The sequence below is a fragment of the Anopheles moucheti genome, chromosome 2 (genome assembly GCF_943734755.1).
Source record: "Anopheles moucheti chromosome 2, idAnoMoucSN_F20_07, whole genome shotgun sequence".
In the NCBI taxonomy this organism is placed as follows: domain Eukaryota; kingdom Metazoa; phylum Arthropoda; class Insecta; order Diptera; family Culicidae; genus Anopheles; species Anopheles moucheti.
The window spans coordinates 25,296,235-25,319,336 of record NC_069140.1 but is presented as its reverse complement, the minus strand read 5'-3'; the positions used below and the strand labels follow the sequence as shown (position 1 = coordinate 25,319,336).

General features: G+C 44.5%; 1 protein-coding gene across 4 annotated transcripts in view; it reads left to right on the top strand.

Moving 5' to 3' along the window:
• The first annotated feature begins 371 nt into the window (after window positions 1-371).
• Window positions 372-23,102, top strand: part of LOC128299835 (uncharacterized) — a 48,395-nt gene continuing 25,664 nt past the window's right edge. For all 4 annotated transcript variants that reach the window (XM_053035951.1, XM_053035950.1, XM_053035949.1 and 1 more), the window contains exon 1: window positions 372-2,002. In XM_053035951.1, the coding sequence (XP_052891911.1) occupies window positions 1,783-2,002 (220 nt within the window). In that variant the 5' untranslated portion in view covers window positions 372-1,782. The remainder of the gene's footprint in view (window positions 2,003-23,102) is intronic.

The window sequence follows — 23,102 nt, the reverse complement described above, 5'->3', positions numbered from 1 at the left end:
TTGGACGATGTTTTCATATTCTGAAATGGATTTATTTGATTCATTTCCAACCCTATTATAATTTTCGTAACAGTTATTGAACGAAGGTTTTGTATCTTATTTTGTCAGACATTATTATAGACAAATTTATGAAAACGAATGTGCTCTTAACGCATGTTGGAATACACTATTATTTTACCCTTAGTATTTGCCATTGTGCCTTTTCGCGCTCTCTCTCTCCTAGCGCCGCTGCGATCGTGGGTCACCGTGGTACTTGGAAGTCGAGAATGTTTCAATTCAAGTTTACGCTTCGCCAGCAAAGCACGCGTTTACGTTTGTATCGCGCTCTGACTTCCAACAAGTTTCACGGCCCTTAAGGGCAAGATGCGAATTACTGCGTGAAGCTCGATCAATGTGTTGCTAAAAATCGGTTCCGTGCACTACATTTGGTCGGTATTGTATGGATGTAATTGAAGAAAAAGCAACTTGCCATAAGTTGGTGCTGCTGTGTGAATAGTGCTCATTATTGTGCGGGTAGATCTGGTAGCTCCACCATTCACCAAATAGATAGCTGTTGCGCGGTGTTGTTTACCTTGGACTCATCGTCGCTGTAGAGAAGAACATCATAACAACGCCACCATCGCAATCTGGTGGACTGCTTCTGCCTGAACCAGTGCTATTTGCGTGCAAATCCATTTAGACAGCATCCCATCGAGAAGGGGAGACCAATTTTTATCAAGGTACGGTACAATAATTCGATCCAAGCAAGCGGCCGCGTACAGCTGCGACTAAACATATGACGAGTGAGAAAGTGTGCGTACCAGGGCGCCACGCGTAGTGAAATATTGTGGAATAACCAAAACAAAAGCATCGGTGTCGATAAACGGTGTGCGTAGTGCGTACCGTGGTAAAGACGTGAAAAAGTTAGTGCCAATAGTGTGTGGTGTTCTTGTTTACTAGCTCACTAGCAAAGCACGAAGCATAGCAGTGAACTAAGTTCGATTGTACGCGGCAAAGTGTCAAAGCGCGGGCTGTCAAATGCGTTCGCCGTAATCAAGCAAGTCATCTAAGTAGCAAGTGGTCTAGGGCGAATTAAAGTGGAAAATTTTCATCTCGTGATCAATCGACGAGAACGCGAGCGTACCAAGAGCGAAGGAGAGAGAGGGATATCCCTGTCGCGTTGTTGTTATTTCTGTTGCTTGAAATAGAAATTGTATCGCGGCCAGCATCTCGCCAGCAAAGAAAAGAAAAACGTGCTGCCTTTATGTTCTGCTAGTGATATTCCCCCCTTTATTCTTTTTTGCACTGCGCTAAGCGGCGCCTCGTAATCGGTAATTTGTGCGTGCAAGAGTGCTGATGTTGTGTGGTGTCCGGTGCTGAAGAGTTCGCTTACAGGTGTTTTCCGGGTACTGTGCCACCCGTATGATTTGCCCAAGTGTCCTTGCCGCAGTGGTCACCGTTGCGGTAGGTCTTCGTCCCATCAACCTGCCAGCACATTTACGGCCGTAGAAAAGGGCAAGCTGTTAGTCCCCGGGCTGGTTCCACCCGCTGCAAGCTACATTCCAGCTTTAGTTGTCCAGCGCGACCTGCAACAAATCGACCTGATAGTGTGTGTTTGTGTGTGGTGTGGTTGTGTGCGTCTGTAGTGTACCAAGGCGTAGAACGTAGGATAGAAGGAGGCTGTAGAGGACTCGTACGGCGTTGCATCTATTTCGGCATCGGCTAGAAAACCGTTTCACAGTTCCCGTAACCGTGGAAGCCGTACAGGACGGTGCGGACGGTGGGGGAGCAGCGGCTCTAACGATGAGCTTGAAGAAGGCCAGCCGTACCAAGAGCCTGTCGTTGAGTGGCGATGACTTTCCGCTGCGTCCAGCAACTGGGGCCGGAAATGTCACGGGTAAACCGAAGGCCACCTTCAGCGCGGTGAAGCGGCCCGAGGATACGCTCAAGATAATGAAGTACATCGATGATAACGTGATCGGGAAAGGTGTCGCATTTCTGGGACCGTACGGGCGTCGTAAAGGTACGTACAGAGGAATAAAACGCTCTATTTCATACATATTTAGATGCAATAGTTCTGTATTATTCATCACAAAAGCGATAAAAATAAGTGTTTCTAATGCAGATGCTTCAAAGCGATAGATGTAGCGCTCCTTTGTTCCGATCTGTGTCGTTCTTTGTTTTTGTTTACATTTTTTTGCTCTTCTTCAAACGGCAGATATTCTGGCACGCGTACCAATGCGTACCATGCACTGATGCCCGAAAAGGATAGCCTACTATTCAAGCTACATGGTTCTTTCTTTCCATTGGCATGACGTCATGGCGCATGTCCTAGTTTCAAGGATACCCAAGCGTGCGGTCTTTGACCCCTTTCCTGCCACGCACCTTGGGCGGGCGTTTCGCTGTGCTGTGTTTCCCCTCAAGGCAGAATGTCCTTGGATGTGTGTTTTGGAAGAGTGAACCAAGAAGCTGGCTGTTTCCCTGTCTGCATCCTTGCCAGTTGTCTACTGTAGCGAACAAAAAAGGGTTCCACTTTGTCGTTTTGTGAATGCGGATGTTCAGCAATATTCCTTGTCCGGGAAATTCCGTACTTGGGTGTGCTGATCTTCCACTGGTGGTTTTTTCTTCTTCTGCGTAGTACGGTTTCCGTTCATTTTATTACGTTAGTGGAAAACGTGTTGCGCAACTGTTTTGTAGCATACGGTTTTTTTTTGCGTTGAGAGAACATTGAATGGAAATTACGTAACAACTTGCTGTGGGCACGAAATTCTGACCAGCACAAGGTGAAGATTCTTTCGGGCATGTTTCCCTCACGTGATGTTGCCTTATGCTCTTCAACTGTTTTCAAACTCTTTGCATTGTAGGTGCTATTTCTTTGGAGATATTTAGAAACATTCAAGAAACCATTTACTGCAGTACTTGCTACTCTTTAATTATGATCCGTTTTGGGTTTTCTTTTGGTCGGATCGGTAATTTAGCGGTCTTCACACGACGAGGACGTTACTAAATCTTATACAGACACTTTCTATTGTATGAATCGAGTTTGAATAATTTAGTGTGTAAATTAAGGTAAAGATACTCAGGAATTGCTGACGTCGAACGAGCACTTAGGTTATAGAAACAAGTGGAAGGAGTTTTAACTTACTTATATTATTTCTCTTTTACTTTTTGCTATTCTGTCTTTCTTCCCCTTTATCGGCACAACAAAACCTTAAGAAATATAAGCCTGTCACATTATTTGCTTTCTTGGACTTTGTTTACCAGCAGCTGGATAGTCAAGTTCTGTATACGAGGGATTGGTACAGATGGGATTTTGGAGCTGTCCTGTCGTGTGAAGACTGACAGCGCTATCAGTAGAGCATCGGGACGGCCCAATTTCTGACTGTGCTTATCAGCCACTAAAATAGCTTTAAACAGTTGTTTAAACATAATCCTCAATCCTCAAAAACGTTGCCTACGTTAGAGCTACGTTGGCTTCGTTTAGATAAGATTCGATCCACAAACGTCGGTGTATTAGACTGATTGATGACTCGTGACTGAGCCTATAGGACAACCTTGAAAACATCTGCTTTATACCAGGTATTTTACAAGATTCACAATATTATGAATCAAAAGGCTATAATCACCGCCAAAACTATGATTGTTGTTTTGAAAGGAATTTGTCACCATCGAAAACAAATGTGCACCACAGATTCTTCGAATACCTTTTGAATTCCTTTGAAACCGTGCTAGTCACATCCTGTCCGGGTAATGAATAACACGCAATCATCCTTATTTATGGCAAGCAAACACACTCGGCCGACCAATTTCTGATCATTCGCCACCAAACAATCTTGCGTTCCGTGCCAAGACAGTGTTGTTTTCGTCATTTTCTACGTAAAATCTAGCTATTTGTTGCGCTTGAGAGGAACATCTTGAACTTGATTCTATGTACAAATGTGCAATTAATTGTTTACCGCATCAGAAAATTGTCCCTGCGCGCAACCTACTTTGGACTGATGTTTCATTCATAAAACAGTAAATAGGATATTGCTGATTTATGTGCATTTATTTCACTGTCATACTTTATAGGTGTGACCAAAATTTTTTGAACTGAGCTTCAGAGAAAAAAGAAATTCGTTGTGACACCATGTTCTTACACATGCGATACATGGCGTACGCCATTCGAAACAGTTTCCTGCCTGTGAAAGCGATCTCGCGAATGTGCATTTGCACTTTACCATCGAACGGATGTTATTTTTAGCCTCGCTAGGCGCACATGGTTGCACTTCCGAGACTGCACACACACACTAGACAGAGCATTTGCAAGGGAAGACCGTACCCCAGTACCTTTTCGGGGACTTCTTTTGCCACAGCGTAAAACATAGTTATGCGATCGCACAAAATGTCTTTACAAGAGGTGTCTGCCAAGTGTCGCTGAAAGGCACACTTTCGCTTCTTTATTTCCAGCGCAAGATTTCGTACCGCGGGTATCGACCATACCACGTCTGCGGTGCCGAAGGGCAAGCACAACAGTCTACGACGGTTCCGCTTTCAAGGCCAGGGTTAGCTGGGGCTAGTTATTTACCGCACCGCGTTTGGAGCATGCGGATGCGCGACTGCATCATGCAAAAATGATCATCGTCTGCTGGGAGAGCGTGTGTACGTGCGCGTGTTGATTGTATCGTAGATGATCGAGATCGTGTGATCTTGGCAGCGAAAGTGCTTCTGCCTGTTTGCAAGTGAAAACGAAAACGTTGAAATGCAGGTTTTTGCAGCATTGGAGCAACCGACCTATCGACCGACAGACACGACACACCGCACACGCACTCCGCGTAACCTAGTTTGTTTTTCCCGTTTTATTTTGTGCGCTGCCCATCTTAGTTGACTCGCCTCGCTGGGGCGTCGAATACCCATCCGGTTTCGAGCAGCCGACGGTTTTGAACCGGAAAAATTGTCTCGCCGTGCGCAATTAAGTCTACCGGCGATGGGACGCCGGTCTAGTCGGAAAAAGGCTTCAGCGATGGGTATGACGCTCGGTTGTTTTTTTTTTGTCTTGCGTTATTACCTTTTGTGCACAAATTCCGCCACGATGCATCGGCGATGGTGTGCTTGGGCGCATGTCCTGCAGGCGGTTGTAGGATTTTATCTACGATTTGCTGATGCATCGTACCTATGTCCTATGTTTAGCCTTCGTTTATTTCCGGCTGATTGGCGGTGAAACTGCCTTTTTTCCCACCAGTCAGTAGCGTTTGATGTATGCGTGGCAACATCATCGGGAAAACTTTTCGCGAGAGTTGACGATATGAAGTGATATTGAATATGGGTCAACAGTGGCACTATCGACTTTCAAATGTTGAAAACGGAAAGCACGAGCATGACCTATTTCGATGTAATGTAATCAGCAAAAGAATTAATTTTGCTTCGACACGTGTTGGTTTGAAATAAAAAATGTCTAAAATTTTCACTAACGAATATACATTTGTTGAGTTAAAGAATTCAACAATTTAATGTATCTTCGGAATGTACCATTGGAATAATTTCAACAACGAAAAAAACCTAAAAATTTACCACTGTTGCAAAGAAAACAAAAAAATACACGTGGCCTCAGTACTTGCCGGAAGAAAGTGTCAAGTGTTCGGTTTCTCGTTTAACACCATTGCTGCGAGGAGAGTACAGGTGCACGCACCATTACACCCGGCTTCCGTTTTGTCCCTTGCGCTGAAGCTACCATCTGGTTGAAACTGGATATCGTCAACGGGCGCCAGTTCAATCGAGCGAATCCTCCAACAATTCGCGTGCACTTGGGGCCAAACGGCCCAACCGGTGGCCAAGGGTGACTCGTGTTAGACGTGGTGACAGGTATGACGCGAATACACAACCGATTAAGCTGTCTAGCGCATGTTTTTCGTGTGGTTAGGTTGCGATATGCAAGTCTGCAGTTGCACTTGCACGGCATACTACAGCGAGACTCGGAGTGTGTGAGGGCTAACGGGGCGGTTATGGGGGTTGAGTTTGTTTTTGGGTTGTTGTATCACTACCAGATACTCTTGGCACCAACCTTGAACACTCCAATCGATTGTCGTGTGGCATTTTAGAGTGACTTATGCGGTGTGGTTTTAGCAGTTGGCTTTGTGATATAATACATTTTCTTGTATTTATTCACAATCTATTGTAATACATTGTATTATCTTATATTGTTATCATAATTTTATAATAAGTTAAGAATTTAATGAAGAAATACAGATGAAATCCCAGAGATACACTCTATCAAAGAGGAGCTCGAAGAATTGCATGTCTTCAATTTCCACTCATGTCCACTCTAGGTACTTATGCTTATTCTCTTATGCTTTTAGACCAATTTGCTTAGTGTTTCAACTTCATTTACTTATTCGTAATATACTTAACACTGTAGGCCGTTCGTAACAATATTAAAACAAGAACAGTTAGATTTTGAACAAAATTGTTTACATTTATAATTTACAATTAGCTGAAATTTGGTTTATTGAACTCATTTAAAAAAAGCTTTCATACTTGTCATAAACAACAGAGTATTCGCCAATTCGCGTATATTAAATGCCGTGTATCGCTGGAGCTACTTGTACTGTATTGTCATTTTAACAAAAAAAGGACAATCAATCTATAAACGTACACAGAGCTTTCATAACCTATTTGTCGTAGTTCTAAGTCGTTAGAATATCTACAAAAGTACCGCCAATTAAGCTATTTGTATACCTAAAGGACCCGATTTCGGATACACCTTCACACAAAACAAATCAGCTCAGTAATCCCGTTGTCGGGCGTTCCAAAATGTCACTGGTCTTTACCATCGGCATGCTCCTGCGTTTGTAAACTCATAACAACCGTGTGACAAATGTATCACCCACCCATAACACCACTTACCAACAAAAAAAAAAGGGCCACAGCGTAGGGTTTCAATGCGCGTGGTTCGCATTATTTTGCTTCCGATTTGCTGCGGGGTGTGTGTTTGTTTTTTGGGGTGGCGTGATTCTACGCATTTTCTTCCCTTTTTCCCCCGGTGTCAGTCAGTAGCGCTCTGTTAAAGTTGGCCATACATTTTGCACCCAACGCTCAATCGTGCGATCGCGCCGATGCATTTGCTTACACTGCCCAAAGTGGTCACGTACGGATTTTGTTTGTTGTCGCTGTTGTATGGTTGAACTCATTGCAGTCAGAGATGTCGCGATGCGATTCGCGGTTTTTCATTGTGCTCTGCTTTGATGTTCTCATTAAGCTGAATATTGTTGCAGCGGTGGTTCGTGGCGTGGCGATGGTTTACTAAAAATCTAAACTCCACTTGCCAATCCTGAGAACAACTACAACACTCGCTGGAATTAATACGCTGGCACACAGGATCAGCTCGGCAAAGCGTCGCGATAATGAGCAATGCATACGTCCATTCCATCACTCGATGCATGCATGCACGCGAGTGGAATCTTCCCTTTTGCTGTGGTTCTGCGGCTCTGGGAGCGCTGTGCGCACCGCCGGGTCTGGCCGAGTGGTCCAGTGTGAGAAAACCAGATTCTCTCAGAACACGGCCGGCTTATCGCGCGCCGGTTGACAGAGTGGTTGCAACCATGCTCACGTTGCTTCCTACAAGCATCAGTGGCTTTTGGTCCTTATCAGGTCGGAGTGTTTCCCCAAAGTTTCCTTCAACCTCCACTTTTCCGCAGACGGACTCCTGAAAGGAAGCCACGCATTGCGACACCCCAGGGAAGATCTTCGCGGGTCTTCGCAGGGTCATTAGTAATGATTTTAAACGGAATTATGTTAACCTTTGCTAACCATCAGCTCGGTACAATGTGTTTTCGTGTAACGCATTGACCGCTTATCGCGGCGAAGGTGCACAGTTGGGAACACTGATTCAAACCGGGAACGAAACAATCGGCTGTGTGATCTTCTAGCCGTAGTACAGACACGTTTGTGACACCCTCTTCAATGTCTTATTAGTTTAATAATTCAAATTTTGCTAGTTAGTTCCAATGCAATGAGTCTAATAATAATCTATCGGTATGAATCTAATAGCAGCTATTGTAAAACGTGCCATAAAGCAGGAACTTCATGCAAATATTAGCGATGAATCACTTGGAAGAATAGTTTTTCTAATAACAATGCTCTACCACGTGCCAAACGTTGTTTTGCTAACGTTGCTGAAGCACTCAAAAACGCCTATCACAAGACGTTTCTTTCCAGCTGCAGGGCTGGCTATTAGTGCCCTTTGCACAATGTGGCTCCTCACCCGTGCTCATGCCACATGCGCTCGAGGACCTGCGCTACGTCTGCGACATCGACGTTGGAATTGGCTGCTTGCGGGTGCGATGATTATTATTGTCGATGATTGGTGCGCTAGTGACGATGGCAAATAATTGATGCACCCCCGAGGGGGTGACATATGCGGCCTAACCCTTGTCACCCCGGGGAGGGGGTGGTCTTTAATGGAGAAGTGCAAGTACAAGAAAAAAAAACAGATGAAGCAAAAGCCAGTAGGGACTAATACTGACAGCTCGAGGGGATCGCGCACGTTTTTTATCGCGTGCCCCCTTTTAGTGCGACAGTTGTGATATGAAGTGGGCAGGCATCATTATGGCCGACGTGCGGCGGGGTATGGAGATGAAACATTCCACGTGGTGTTGGAATTTGTGTATTTAAATTCCAAGTCCACGGTGATATTTGAATCGGTGAAAAATAAGAAATCGGAACCAGCAGTGGAATGCGCTAATGCGTTGCTTTGGGCGGAAGTTTGTGTGCACCGGATGAGCTTTGGTCAGCAAATTATGAAGGCAATGTTTATGTTACTCGAATGGTTCGCCGTTTGGCAAGTGCGCCATTTGCAACCGATGCCTGTTCGCAATGGAAGTGTGATGTGTATTTATTTTGAGTATGTGAGGTATTTTCTTCCCTTCGAACTGCGCTCTACTCGGGCGGGTCTGATCGTGATGTGATAGTTGTGTCGGTTTTTTACTCGATGGAACTGATTAAGAAAATCCTCCGATGGCTCCTCCGTGGGTGTGATTATTCAGTTTGAGCTAAATAAAGTCAGAGATGGGAAGCCTCTCTTCAACAAACATCCTTATGAAGTGTCCTGTATCGAAATTCATCTGGTCCGCCCTCGGACGTCAGGAATTCACACTAAGGTTATGTGATAACAAATAAGTCTCATTCATAATTAATTCTACAGGCAACTTATTCTCAACTGTAATTTTTAAGGTCATTAAGGTCATTAAGCCAAAATAAAAAACCTTCCTTTTCAAATTTGGCGATTGGCGATAGGGAACAGGAACTGTTCCGTTTTTTTTCGTGCATGGGGACACAAAACTTCTTTGTTGTCAGAATTGTCAAGGCCTATTAGAGCCGTGACGTCCAACGTAGGGGGGGTTAAAATAGCTAAAGGTAGCTTCAGACCTGTGAACCATGAGAGCAGGCAGACTGCCTAAGCCAAAAAATCTGTTCAATTTAATTTAAACTAAGATTTATTTGTTTTATTACCATAAAGTAAGTTTAAGTATTTCAAATTAGTAGATGACTGCTTTAGAAGTGTTTGTAAGGATTGATAATTAAAATGGATTTTTTTCAAGAAGCAAACTTAATAAATTTCACTTACCAAACGATCGACGGGTCAATTTGACTTTGGTTATTTTACGTCGTGGTCGTGGTAAATTTGAAACAGCCAAGATAAAAACTTCAAAACATTTTAATCAATTTAAAAGCGATAAATAAAATTGTATTGTATAATCTTGTACTACTGCATTCATATATTTTTCCATTTTATTCATACAGCCTTCTCAAATTAAATCAATCACCTTTCTTCCGGACACTGGAGTTCAGTGCTTCTAGCTGTGTGTGTTCCACCAATGAATTCAGAGTTGAGCAGTAGACACACTGATATCATTTACAGATTCGAACACCCACTTCTCAAGAGAGGCGTGCATCGATAACGATTCAATGTCAGTGATTTGTTTTTAGTCAATTGATTGTGGACCACTAAATCGGTTATTATTCCGGCCCCCATCTGGCCCTCTCCCTTTGTATGTCGTGCTGGGTTGCCACTGGAAGGCAAACCCCACATTTAACACTCGAGACACGAATGTCGTCGGTTGCCGTTACGGGAGTTAAATGCATTTAAATGCACACAGTGCCGATGATTGTAGTGTGTGATCCGAACGCCTACCGCAACGATCACAAGCGTAGATACGCTGGCGTTGCCATTCGAGTGTTTGGAAGGCGCATCCCCAACCGGGGAACCGAGGCCGGCACTGTTCAGGAATGGCACGTGTCTGATGTGGCTGATGGTAGCGCATTGGTAATGGTATGAATAAGCTTCGCAATGCGAGTGGGAGGGTAACCGATAGTGTTTATGAAGGAATTGCAACGCGAATGGTATCTTTTTGTGGAATATGCAACGATAAATGAGTCTGAGTTGATGAGTGGATTATTTTTATAATGCTTTTAATGAATAAAGTCAACTTTTGGTAAGGAAGTTTAGAATGTTGAATCGTTACCTAAAAATGATTTCCAAATTTATAATACTATTCACACGCAAAATAAAATAGCGAAAAATAACCATTCGACTACAGACAGTTTAAACATTGGTCAAATCTATTTGGTCACCAAACATGACGAGTAGGTGACAGTAAATCAGACTGAAATCGTCAATATTTGCAATTATTGATGGCACGTGTAATGAAAAGTGCGCTATTAATCACACCTGTATGTTAAACACAGGAACTGCACTCAAACTAATCGACATGTTCAGCTCTCGACTGTTAGACGAAAGATAATCAGAAGGGAAAAGCTAAAACAATGACCACACCTGGCGGCATTCCTTTCTCGCACCTCGTATGCGTATGCACGGCGGCGTTGTTTAAAGTCATTTCCTTACGGCCGACGTCAAAGGCAAATTACCATCAATTGCCACCGTAATGGTTTGGCATCGCGGAACAAAACGATTCCGTTCAGTGCATCAAATGTGTTCGGCCTTCAACCTCCGCAAAATGCATTCGATAGGAGTATGGTATTGCAAAAGCAAACAACTTAACACCTCGCTAACGATCGTACGCTTTTTGGTTGGCGTTCGGCAGTGGTGGCACTGGAAGATTTGCTTTGCCTGTGTTGGGTGGTTATTGCGCATCTTCGCACTATCGGGGTTTAGATTTGGGCAGGGGTTTGCATTCCTGCACTGGATGCCACGTGCCCCGCATCTGGATGTCTCGAACAGGGAAGTTGTGGTCCGGATGGCACGGATCGGTTGCAGCTGCGATATTTAGATATTGCGGCACGATCTCGACGTGAGAGTTGCGCTTCTACGGAACCCATCGAACCGGCGGTGCATCTCAGATTTGGTGATGAAATGAAGAAAACGACGATGTTTGGTCTGGCCGGGCAGATCACGTAGGGCACGTCCTGGTAGTGTGCGAGTGGGTAAAAATCGTTAAAAACTTTTACGCAGTAGTACACATCGCTGCAGCAATCTCCCGTTCACGGCGGAGCTATAAAGTTACGGCCAATTAGATACAGCGCTGGGAAAACAGGTCCACCATAAAGTGCGATGCATTTTCCGCCCCGTGTGTGTGTTTTTTTCTTCTACGCCGTTCAATCGGTTGAATAGGTGCTGTTCAACACATGATTAACACTTTATGTGTTTGCCTTAATCCGAGCGTTTTGTTTGGTTTGGTCGCCCGTTCTTTTGTTTCGCTGGCGTGGCGTGTGATGTAAATTTACAGCATCGTGTACGATTATCCACACGTAATCCGCACGCGGGAGACGCACTTATTCGGCTTCCAAACGGTGGAATTTAGTCGTCCCGCCCGAAGCGTCCGAATGACGCAAATTTGGTCGCAAATACGCGACGCGACTCAACGTGAACTCGTACTCGTAATAGAACGGTTTGCCTGTTGACTGCTTTATGAAGTGTGACTGACCGCGGTGTACACCCCGGCTGTGGCTGATGTGCAGACGCATTTTGCATCGCGTGTTGGGCGGCCACTTGCCTCTTCCTAGTTGGATGTTTAGAGAATTTCTATTCACCATTTGCGTGCCGGTCGAGATCGAATTTCGCTTGATGCTAGAAATAGCTGTTGACCCACAAACCAACACCAGTTGGTACTCTTTGGTCTAATAGCGTTACTTTAGTCTAATAGCGTTACTTTAGTCTAATAGCGTTATTGGGTATTTGGGGCTATGATTAAAGTTCTAACGTTACAACAGGTATTGACCAGCTCGTTTTTGGTGGACGGCATTCATTGTTTTTGTACTGTTTGTATGGCTAGAACCGAGACCGGCGGTTTAGTCGTAGCGGAGATCTTAACGGAGATACGTCATGACCAGTACAAAGTCGCGTTTCGACTCCGAAATCCGAAATCTTCAGTTATGAACGTGTTGTCACAACAGAAAGACAAATACTCTTGACAATTCTTTGTCTATTTTAGCTTTTAAAAAGAATAACTTTGCAAAACTCCGTGCTTACAGTCCAGCTATAGGTGAATAACGTCAAGGAGAGCCACAAAGGGCAGACTAACATCTCTTGAAGTTGAACTTCCAGATGATACAGGATCACAAGGATGTTAAGCTGAACGTTAAGCTAAACCGGCAATTTTCTTGCAACACCCAAGCAAATGTTGATTGATTAATGCTTTCCTTGACAACTCCACCGGTTCTCTACATCCTGAATGGACGCTAATCATCGCGCGAGTGTATGTGCGCGCGCGCGCGTCAACTGTTCGTATAATGTATGCTAACGACGTAATTGCAGTACTGTAACGCGATGCAATGCATGCAGTAATCAGGTCTCAGATACCTCACCAGAATCACCTACACACCTAACACGCCCGTGAGAAATGTTCGAGAAAGTCGTAAACAGTTGGCTTTCGTTTTCGATTGCCACACTCCTACCCCGCGTCAGCCTGGTACGCGACACCAGGTCCCAGTGTCCCGAGCTGTGCACGTTCTATTGCGTAGTAGAGCTGAGCGATTTTCTAAGAAACAAGAAAAGACAACAGCATTAAATAATGCGATAGCATAAACAGCTTAACAGCAGCTTGATCCGCACCAATATGAAGCTGATAGCAGTGCGATCGGGTGGTTTCTATTTCTTTCTCTTACTACGCCGCCCGTGAATGAAACGATCGCACGTTTCGAAAGATCCAATCTGCCTCAAACATCTTGGGCACACACCACCACCATCACCACCACCACCGTTCCCATCTGTGCGTGTCCTTCAGCCGATCGTTTTTCGAGGTTATGCGTCTGCGGTTTTGTGAGCGTTGTAGGGGTGGTGTAAGGGGGGGGGGGGGGGGGGGGAGGTAGGGTGACCAGGTTTATGTAAGCGTGAGTGTGCCAAAGGGTGAAACGAATTTTTTGCGAATCGTACGCGAGAGAGACTGTGCCAGACATGTTGGCGGCCGCCACGGATTTTTGACGATCGTTGGCGACGCCGTAGTTGGCGGTTTCGTTGTCGCTACAGGCGGGAGTTAGGTGAGTAAGGAAGCGAAGGTTGTTCCTGGGTTGGTTGGCCAATGGTTTCATTTCATGCCTGCTAATTACCCGAACGAATGCAACAGGCAGGCGGAACGATTCGTGTGGCGGTTGTTGCTGAAAGATGTGCTTTTAATCTAAAGTAAATGGATTCGAACATGCAATTAAACGATTCGGTAGTGGAAATAACATTGCACTGAGGTGGAATCACAATTGGAGGAATTTTAAAATTAAAGGTCACGTCTTTGAAGCTCATAGTTGCCTGGGTCTACATTCTTGAAGAGGTGTTGACCAGTCAGAGAAGTCCTTTTAACCTCCCACAATCGAGTCTCGTTCAGCAATAGTTCACTTCTGCCATCACTCCATCTCAATTTCCGTCCAATTGGAAGACTTTAAACAATTGGTTGTTCGGTGTCATTCTAGTGACTAGTGAGATCACGAGATCCGACAGAGATCACCAAAAATCTCATCGAGACGTTCATGAATTATAATGTCCTTAAATCATTCTTTTGACAGAGATGTCACTATTCTCATTAGTATCTCAAATGTCCACAACTATTTACGGCGGTTATTAAGCTAACAATAGTAAATCCCAATTAGATTACTTTAAATGACATAATGTTGGTGGGTTTTGTTTGTTAACAGAAATATTCAAAGTAAGTGTGCCTTGTCTGTGCAGCTGTGCTTAGCAATTGCTCCCTGGCCAACGTTCGTTCGTGGGTCAGACACTGGCAGATAGGAATCCATCATGGATACAGAATCGCACAGTGACATAGTAAATTCTGAGCGTTCGTTTTGCAATGTTTATAGGTCAACCGGCACACCGAACCTGCGCGGTTTTGCACCAACGTGCTGCGTGTGTCCTTCGGCTTGTGCGGATTAATGGAGTTTTAATTGAAGGCCTCGCGGGCACCCATGTCATGTGGAGAAGTTTTTAACATTTGATTGATGATGTTTGTCTGCCGTTTTCGCGGGTGTGCAAACTTATGTATGTATTTCCTCTGCTCCCTCCCCGCGCAAACCAACCAATAGCGAAATCGGTTCGACAAAACCATTGTTGCGGCCGGTCGAGTTTTGTCGACTCGTTCGACTAGAGAACCACTGAGCACGGGAGCACGGGTGGCTGACGTCAAAGTAAAATCCGGATCGGCACGGATTTAAAGAAGGGTCCCCTTACATAAAGCGTTAGCGAATGCGGCGCAACGCTGGCGGTGGCAGCCGAGGACAGTCCGCCCAAGCCCCGGCGCAGCTTGAGAAAGTGGTTCCGTTGCCGGCAAGTGGTTTTGTGTGCTCCACCTTCATCAACGTGTATGTGGGGTCTGCACGACAAAAGGTGATGACCTTCTTTACCTTGTCTGCTGATTCGCTCTTGACGGTTGCTAAAGTGGAGGTTAAGTAGAAAGAGCTTAAAAATGATTTGCCTTTTTTTCTTCAAGACGTTTTGGACGAGACGAGTTTTGCAGTGATTTGGTGCTGAGCTACCACAAAAAGCTGTTGAATTTTTCGAACATTATGAAGTGTTTTAGTAAAAAAAAAACATGTAATTCATGCTCCTTTTTCCAGTTATCGGCAAAACAAAGTTTACCTTTGTTGTAATCACAACACAACATCTTTGTTCCTGAGACAACGGGCAAAAGCAAAGGTCGAACAGATCATTTATCTGTATGCAAAATGATTACTTTCCCTTCGCGCAAGACCGCAAACCATGGCCATTGGCAAAGAGTAAAATCAATAAAACAAACACATCGGGTCAGTGTCGCGAATGGCTGAAAATTAAAGCCAGAAAATCTCTAGAAGTGACAGACTTTTGTTACTAATTCCCCTTGTGCTGGGAGACTTCTTGAAGCAAGTGTACACCACACGATCGATTCCAGTTCCCTCCGGATGGAACTGGTACTTCGAATAAACGCCCGTGGCAATGTCAATCAATGGAATGGACGAAGGGTTCGTACCTGCCTTCATGCAGAGAGGCAATCACGTATCATCACTTGTGCCGAATCTTTCTGTTACCGTGTTATAAATTGGGCCTTCTATGTGATGTAGACTGACCCTGCTGATTGGCCTCTCATTGAATCTCAAGACCGCAGACCTTACGACTTACTTACGCATCTGGCCCTTCATGTGTCATCTCCAGCTGTCAGAGACAGTTGAAAAGGTTAACCAGCAAAGATGCGGTATGAAGAGAGACCCACCAACTCCATCAGGCCGTTGGCTCGCAATCACCGTGATTGTGCAAGCGTCCTGCGAGGCGAACATGACGCACGACGGTGTTAGATGAGCACCGATTATGAGACCATTATCGCGAAACTTTCTTCCGATTATCAAAAAGCCTTTGATTGACGGGATGACGGGAAGTCTGGTCGTGCTTACAGTAACGTGACCGAATATGCACAAACCCCCTGTGTGTGTGTGTGTTTGAGCAGAGTATTTTGATCGGTAATAGTTCGGTGTAAGATGAAGTATTATCCAAAAGTTTTTAAAAAAAAGTACAATAACAAAATGATTGACACCGTAGCATTGCGGAAAGCTTTTATACGTCTACCGTGGTCTGATTTGTGTCCGTGACGATGATGCAATTATGTAATGAGCACTGGAAGCTACCAAACCAAAAATGAACCGTGCAGCGTGAAAGATCCTTCACACCGGAACCTGGAACCGTTTTCGTTCGGTAGAGAAAGTAAATCGAACGATGAATCGATCGCGCAGACAAACTCAGTATTCCAACGATGGATTTCTGGGGTGCCGCTTGTATTGCGTTGCCTGTGGAAAGCTTGAACAGCCGACTGCCGAGGGTAAAGTGTCCATGTGTAAATGATTTTTTTTTTAATTTACGGATCGTAAATGGATCCTGTTGTGATTTTAAGTTGTGCTTTGTAAGTTTGAGCAAGTCACAGGTAGGTTGAGTTGTGTATATTTATAACCGTTGTACGCTTTACACATCACCGTAATCACCTACACAGTATAATATCTCGTAACGACGATGTTAACGCCATAAAGTGGATTAGTTTATGAGCTCATGGGCAGTGGTTCGCCTTATGGGGAGGATTGAAGCTGAGAGGAAGGAAAAGAGTAATTACCTCTGAAGAAATTATTCATTTAATGCATTATACATGTTTTTCTATATTCTTCACAACGAACACCTACTTTAAACTCAAGAAAAACATTTTTTTTAGCTCTTGCTGTTTAATGTCCGCCAAACCTTGTGATTGAACTTGGTTTAGCATCCCCCGAAAACAAAACGGTTTCCATTACGCTGCGTTCCTTTACACGTGCCGTGCATTAGAAGAACGCTTTCCTAAACCAGCTGATGTTCCTGCGGCTCCCAGTGGAATGCATTTCCTTCATTCGTTTGCTTGTACGAGTGGTACGAACCCATGCACTGCAGCGTACAATCGCTAAACCTTATCGCCGCCGAATCGCCGCCTGTTTGCTTACAGTGTGAAGGGTGTAGTGTGCACCCACCAATGCCTAGTCGCTCTGCTGCACTAGTTGATAACGGCGAAGCAATGCAAATATTGACGGGACATAAATATTGACAACAATCCAGCCAACGCTCGAGCCAACGGGTTTATTGTTGATGTTTCCTTGCCAGTCGCGTTGAAAACTCATTAGTGGTTCGTGTTTTAAGTGTTGAGTGACCACCCGAGTAGTTGTTGTAGGACATTTCTTCGATTAATTCAATCAACTTTAAATGTTCTGTAGCAGTAATAGAAATAAGTGTTGCTTAAGATAAAAAACTGATCAATAATATCCTCCACCTGGTTGTAGGAAAGGCTTCAAACTGCTTCATAATGTTTAATTTCTTCCCATACCCTTAAACAGGGCGACAGATATTGTATAGTCAAGGTTGTACAACCTTGAACCCATATTATATTTCATTCAAGCTGCATTCCGCACTGCCGGCACCCTGACAAACTGCCAAGAGTTGCATGCCAACATCTAACTCAACCGAGAGGGGTCGCTCTGCTCGTGCTCGCACCACGGAAAGAACGAACGCAAAAAAAAAACCAATGCTACGTGCAAGTACAAGGTAAAGTTCAACGATTTGAATTCCTTCTGAGTTCCTGCCCTTAGACCGGTTGGCAGGAGGAAGAAAAAAAAACCGAAAAACGAATGTTGTATTGCGACACCGAAATTCAAGACGTCACTTTCGCCTTACCTATTTCGCTATCGATTCGCGCTGAGGATTCGCGTTTATAGGGATCGGTTTTTATTTTGCCTTTATGTGCTCGCTTTCAGTTTAATCTTTCCTTTTAAATTTCATTTTAAGTGAAAAACCCATCCCCGGTACGACTTTCCTTCTCGGGTGCGCTTTACGTTTTTGGGGCCATTTGGGCGCGATGTCATCTTCTTATCCACAATCGCGCAAGTTAAAAAGGGGGGAAAATGCAACCCAGTCCCCAAAAATAAAGCCACCCGAATTGGCGAAAGTTGTTGAAGTGCGTGTGTGTTTGCTTGTGTTTTTTTTGTTGTTGTTTATTGGGAGCCTCCACTCCATTCCATATCTGACGATGACGTCAACTTTGGTGGTCGGTACTGTTACACAGTGGGTGCCGTGAATCGTATCGGGTTGGTTCCGCCTAGCGCAACTTCACGTCGTTGCAGACGTTCCGCGATTCCGTTCCCTCCATTCCGTGGTTTCGTGCGAACCGCCAGACCAGTTGTCTACCAATGCCAAGGAATTGCCGGCCGGCAATAATTGTTGCTGCTGCAAAAAAATAAAAACTAAAAACCCCCAGCAGGAGTCTTGCTCGGCTGCTTCAATACATCCGAGACTCACGGCCGCCGCGATTACATGCAGTAGGCGAGAGGTGGTGAACCGAACTCTCACTTTCAACCGAGCATGATGGACAGATTTTGACAGCTGAAGGATCGTGCATGATGAGTGTGGATGGGGCTGTTGTAAATGAAGTAAAAAGTCCTGCACAGCTTCCCCGTCGGTCGGTGATAAGATGTGTGCCGTGTTGGGCGATTCGTTCGGCGTACGATCGCCCGATGTCTCTGGCCATGGGATTTTTGGTGAAGTGCAGGGCGTGTTGCGGTTGAGAATGAATGCGGGAGAATGAAGCGGGAGCGCAAGCGAAGATCCTTCGAGATCTACGTTCGTTTTGGGGTAGTTAACAACGTACTGGCGGTGCTGCAGAGAGTTGCGACGAAAACCGCACTCGAAATGGGTCATCCATCAATCAACGGACCAAGTACAGAGAGCGAAGAAACAAAAACCATCCGTCATTGGATTTCGCGCACATGTGCGGGGCACAAACTGTTGGGGTGGTTTTGCAACAGCCACACGCAACTAGCTGCTATCATCTGTCTTCGGACCGGTCAGTTGTCATGGATTGGTGGTGTAGCGTCCACCACCCTTTTCAATTGATTGGTGATCTTTTCCGTTTCGCTACGGTGTCCCCAATCGGCAGGGTATTCTCGATGCAGCGGCATAGGTTCGTCTCGATGGCAGCGGATGAAGATCGCAAGTTGAAACGAAACGCTACAAACGCACTCAGCTAGCAAACCAGACAGACAGGCGTCCAATGACAGATTAATTAGAACAGAGCAGTTGGAACAAACTCTTGTCGGGCGGTATAAGGCGGAAGTTTTCTTCCATTCAACGGTTAAGTGACTTTTGCCGGTTTGTTCTTCGCTTTTCCGCCCTTCGATCGGTGCCATTGTGTGTGAGGATATTGCTATGTTGCACTAATTAAGAACATCCATACGTCCCATACTGAGCATAACGTCATATCTCGTTGTGGGTCCAACTACCAAAAGTCTGTGCAGTCTGTTTAGACACACAATAAAGGTAGCAAGAAGTGCATCCAATCTGTTTACGAACAAATTATTTTAACCCTGAACATTTGTCTTGGGTTAGTGACTTCTTGAGGATGGTCTTTTGATTGCGTACACCTTCAGAACCAAACCACACACCCCGGTATAGCAAATGCCTCTGGTTGGCTCTCTGGCTTATTTGTTTGCAAATGAAACACGTAAATATTTTGACAGCACAAGCATAGCGCTAAGAACCAGAAAACACAACACACCTATGTCCCAATCTACTAGCGGCGAACGAACACATGCTCGGCGTTACCATTCCACCATCGCTACGGTTAATACACCCGGCCACGATGGAAGAAAGTGACCAAGGAAATGGTTCGGCGGCGGAATCGCGCCCTTCATCGTTAGGGGTAGTATGCGAATAAAAATGTTTACATGTTGGTAGAGATTTTACCAAAACCATCCCCCCACCGTCCATCTTGCGCCACTGTCCGGAAGCTCACTCGTTCCAACATTCGTCCGTGCATTGGTTGTATGCGCATCTGGATGTGAAGGCAACACGTTAATTGAAGTATTCAGCAACAAAATGGAGAAAAATCTTTTAATAAAAACTCACCCCCAAAATGGCCCCATTTCATGTCATATTCCATCGTGTACCTTTGGCGTTGCAAAGCCTGTTTATGAAGCAATGTTCCTTCTTGCTCGTTGATTTACACTGTTTGTTTGCTTCACGCGGGATGAAACATTAAATAAACATGCCATCTTTGCATATTTCTTCGGTGATATACGTTGATGCAAAGGGAAAAATCGAATCAAACCCGGTTTAAACCAGTTGACCAGCGGCGCGAATGATCTGCGCCGAAGATGTTCTGGAATGGACACCTTAATGCGTGTTGTTCAAATTTCGACGTGACTGCATGTGTTTGCTCGCGGTATTTCTGACTTGCTTGTGTGTGTTTTTTTATTACAATATTTAATATTTAATTGCAGAAACCGCAGCAAGGGAACGATGTTTTGCGGGCCACACCTTTCAGTTCTCCTTGGGGGAAAAAAAAAGCATGTGGATGATTGAATGGAACAGTGGTTGCCCTCGGTTTACAGCACGCTGCACAGATAGCAAAACCGGCCGTAAGGTGGTCCCGTCGCTAAGGAAATGTATTTAAATTTATTCTAAAATCTTTGAAGAACCTTTTGCTCGCGGGTGTACGATCGCGTACAGTGTACAGGTCTGTCTCAGCATCACCACTTCATCAGCGCTTGATTGATAAGTGTGTAGAAATCAATGTTCGTTCAGGTTTGAAATTGACCATTATTTAGTCATCAGTAAGGCGTAAGCTCATGTTCAACAGAATGGGCTCATTTACAAGCTTAAAATTGCAATTGATTTATAGTAAACCACAAAATACACAAAGTAGTCATTTATGTGCAATATTCTAAGAGCTGTTCTCTTGCTGCCTACGATGCCAAAAGGACATGCGTTGTTTGTTAGCGGCAAGTGCAGTAAAGAAATTGATGTGGGAAGTAGTTAGCCATCGGTGACTTTTAGCTGTTCGCCGCATATTTACTGCGGCGTCCCCATCTCACGGTGAATCCATAATCGTGTGGAGAGGAGGGTGATCGCGGATCGCGACGTATCGCAAATCCATTTTTCACGTGACGATCATCCAAGGGCAACCGGCGTACGTAGCACAAAATCCGGTACTCGTCTCACAACGCCTCGACGTCCAAACGCTGGATGCGTGATCGTGTTCCTTTTTTTTCTCGAGACGCTTGTTTCTGTTTCTGTCTGTCTGTATTTTCTTTTTCACCCCCTGAAGCGACTGCTCTGTTAGAGAAAATTCTAACGAAAGTTTTTCTTTCTTGTTTTCCTTTTTTTTTGGTCTCTGGCAGGTATGTCATCGCACAACGCTTCACACCCGCCTTGGACAGGAAAGCGGGTGAATCAGCAAAACCCATCGTTCCAACAGCTAATTGAGCCGCGGAAAAAGAGAAAGGAAATTCTAACCTCATTTCAGCAAGTTTTCCACTTGCTTGACAGCTAACACCGCGGGTCCCTGATGGTGGATTGTTTCGCTACTAGCCGACGGTTTACTCTCGACCATCGTGCGATTTCCCAGATCGACTGCCTGGTGTTTCGATTGGTGCAATTTTTGTTTTCTGCCACGACTGAGCTTTCCTCAACCTTCACGGGGATCTGCCCGATTTTTACCCCGATCGAGCGGAGGGTCCCAGTTTTGTCTCGCGTGGCCTAATTCTTTGCGCACCAGCACACCCATTCCGACGCACCTTCCCTATCGATCCTGCGTTTGCTCGGTGGTTGGGTTTTTTCCGTTTGGTCAAATTCATTTTTTTTGCTCTCCCTTTCTTGCTTTGAGTCCTTCGAAGCAATTAGTGGTGTTGGGTCAGGCTTCGTTTTGCCGCCATGTCATGTGCCGCGAGTGTGTTGTTTTAACCAACCCGTCATGGTATATCAAGTGAGAATGTGTGTAGTTTGGTTTTTTTTTTACATATTCCTGCAGTCCAGTGGTTAATTATTTGTACCATCGGTTGACGGATTTTTTTTTTGCTTCACGTCCGCTTGCGTGTTTGACCGTCCTCGACTCGATTCTGCCATCAGATTGATGGCATTGAAAAATGCGAAATGCGAGAATGTGTCTGCACGGTGCGTAACATGCCGTGAACATGCTAATGTTCGTGAAGCTACACATTCGTTGATCTTTTGCAAGCACCCAACACCAGCCAACAAGAGAAACATGACCAATGAAACGGAAGCAAACAGCTGCGGATCGTTTGATCGTCAACAAAGAAGCGAATCCTGCGGATGGAGTGAACCGGCAAGACATTTTGCCGGGAAGTGGGTTAAAAAGTTTGCTAATGGATATTTGGTTTATATTTGTGTTTAACACATTAATTGGGTCAGTGAATTATTGTACACTAATTGACCTCGGAAGGACTTAATCATCGCTCTGTTACAAACAGAATAGTTTCTTTAGATGGAAATATATCAAGTTGTGTTGAGATAGTACATGACTCGTTTAATCTGCATGAATAACTTTGAATCTTCATTATTGAATATTCATGAATGTCTGAAGATCCGATAATATCTGCAGACTCGTAAGCCTCGCTCAAGATTCATAAATGTCCCAAGATTTAATGAAAAGTGTCAACTTTGTCTATCATTGCATTCGAAGTTAGTCAGTATTTAGCATATTTCGTAAATATTTTATTTAGATATTTTATTGCAAAAGTTTTAAAATTACGTACAGTCATGAATCTGTAGAATTTTTCGAGAATTCTGAATTCCTACGGCATAATGCATCCTGAATAGTTTGAAACCCACCTACTGATCATTGCATATGAAAATTTCTGTTCAAAAGGTTCATTAAGCAATAAAACTAAAATAATGTTAATAAAAATATGGAATTTTTCCATCATTTAAAGATCACAAGCAGACTAACAATTAAAGCAGGTGATGCTCTCAGGAAACGTGTAATTATTCACATTCTACATTGATGTGTTGTCCATACGACGCGAATGCGATGACGCACTGGTGTGACAAAATCGTCAGAGTTAAATTTATTAAGCCAATTACTTACTTCGCTACTTCCGATGGAATGCAAGATCGTAACAAAAATTCTGCCTCGATGTAATTTCTCGCTCGATTAGGTGACTGCTCGAGGAAAATTTGGAAACCACTGTGAAAACTATCTCCCTCGAGCAAACCTGCCCCGACGTTTCTTTGGCAATGAACTTGCCAAATGGACGACGGAATGAAAAATTATCTGTTTCCAAGCGGCGAGTGAGCTTAACGACGTGAGCGTACAGCCGTGTGATTGATAGTTTTTCCCGCCATGTCCGGCCACGGTTCGGTGAATAGAGTTTTT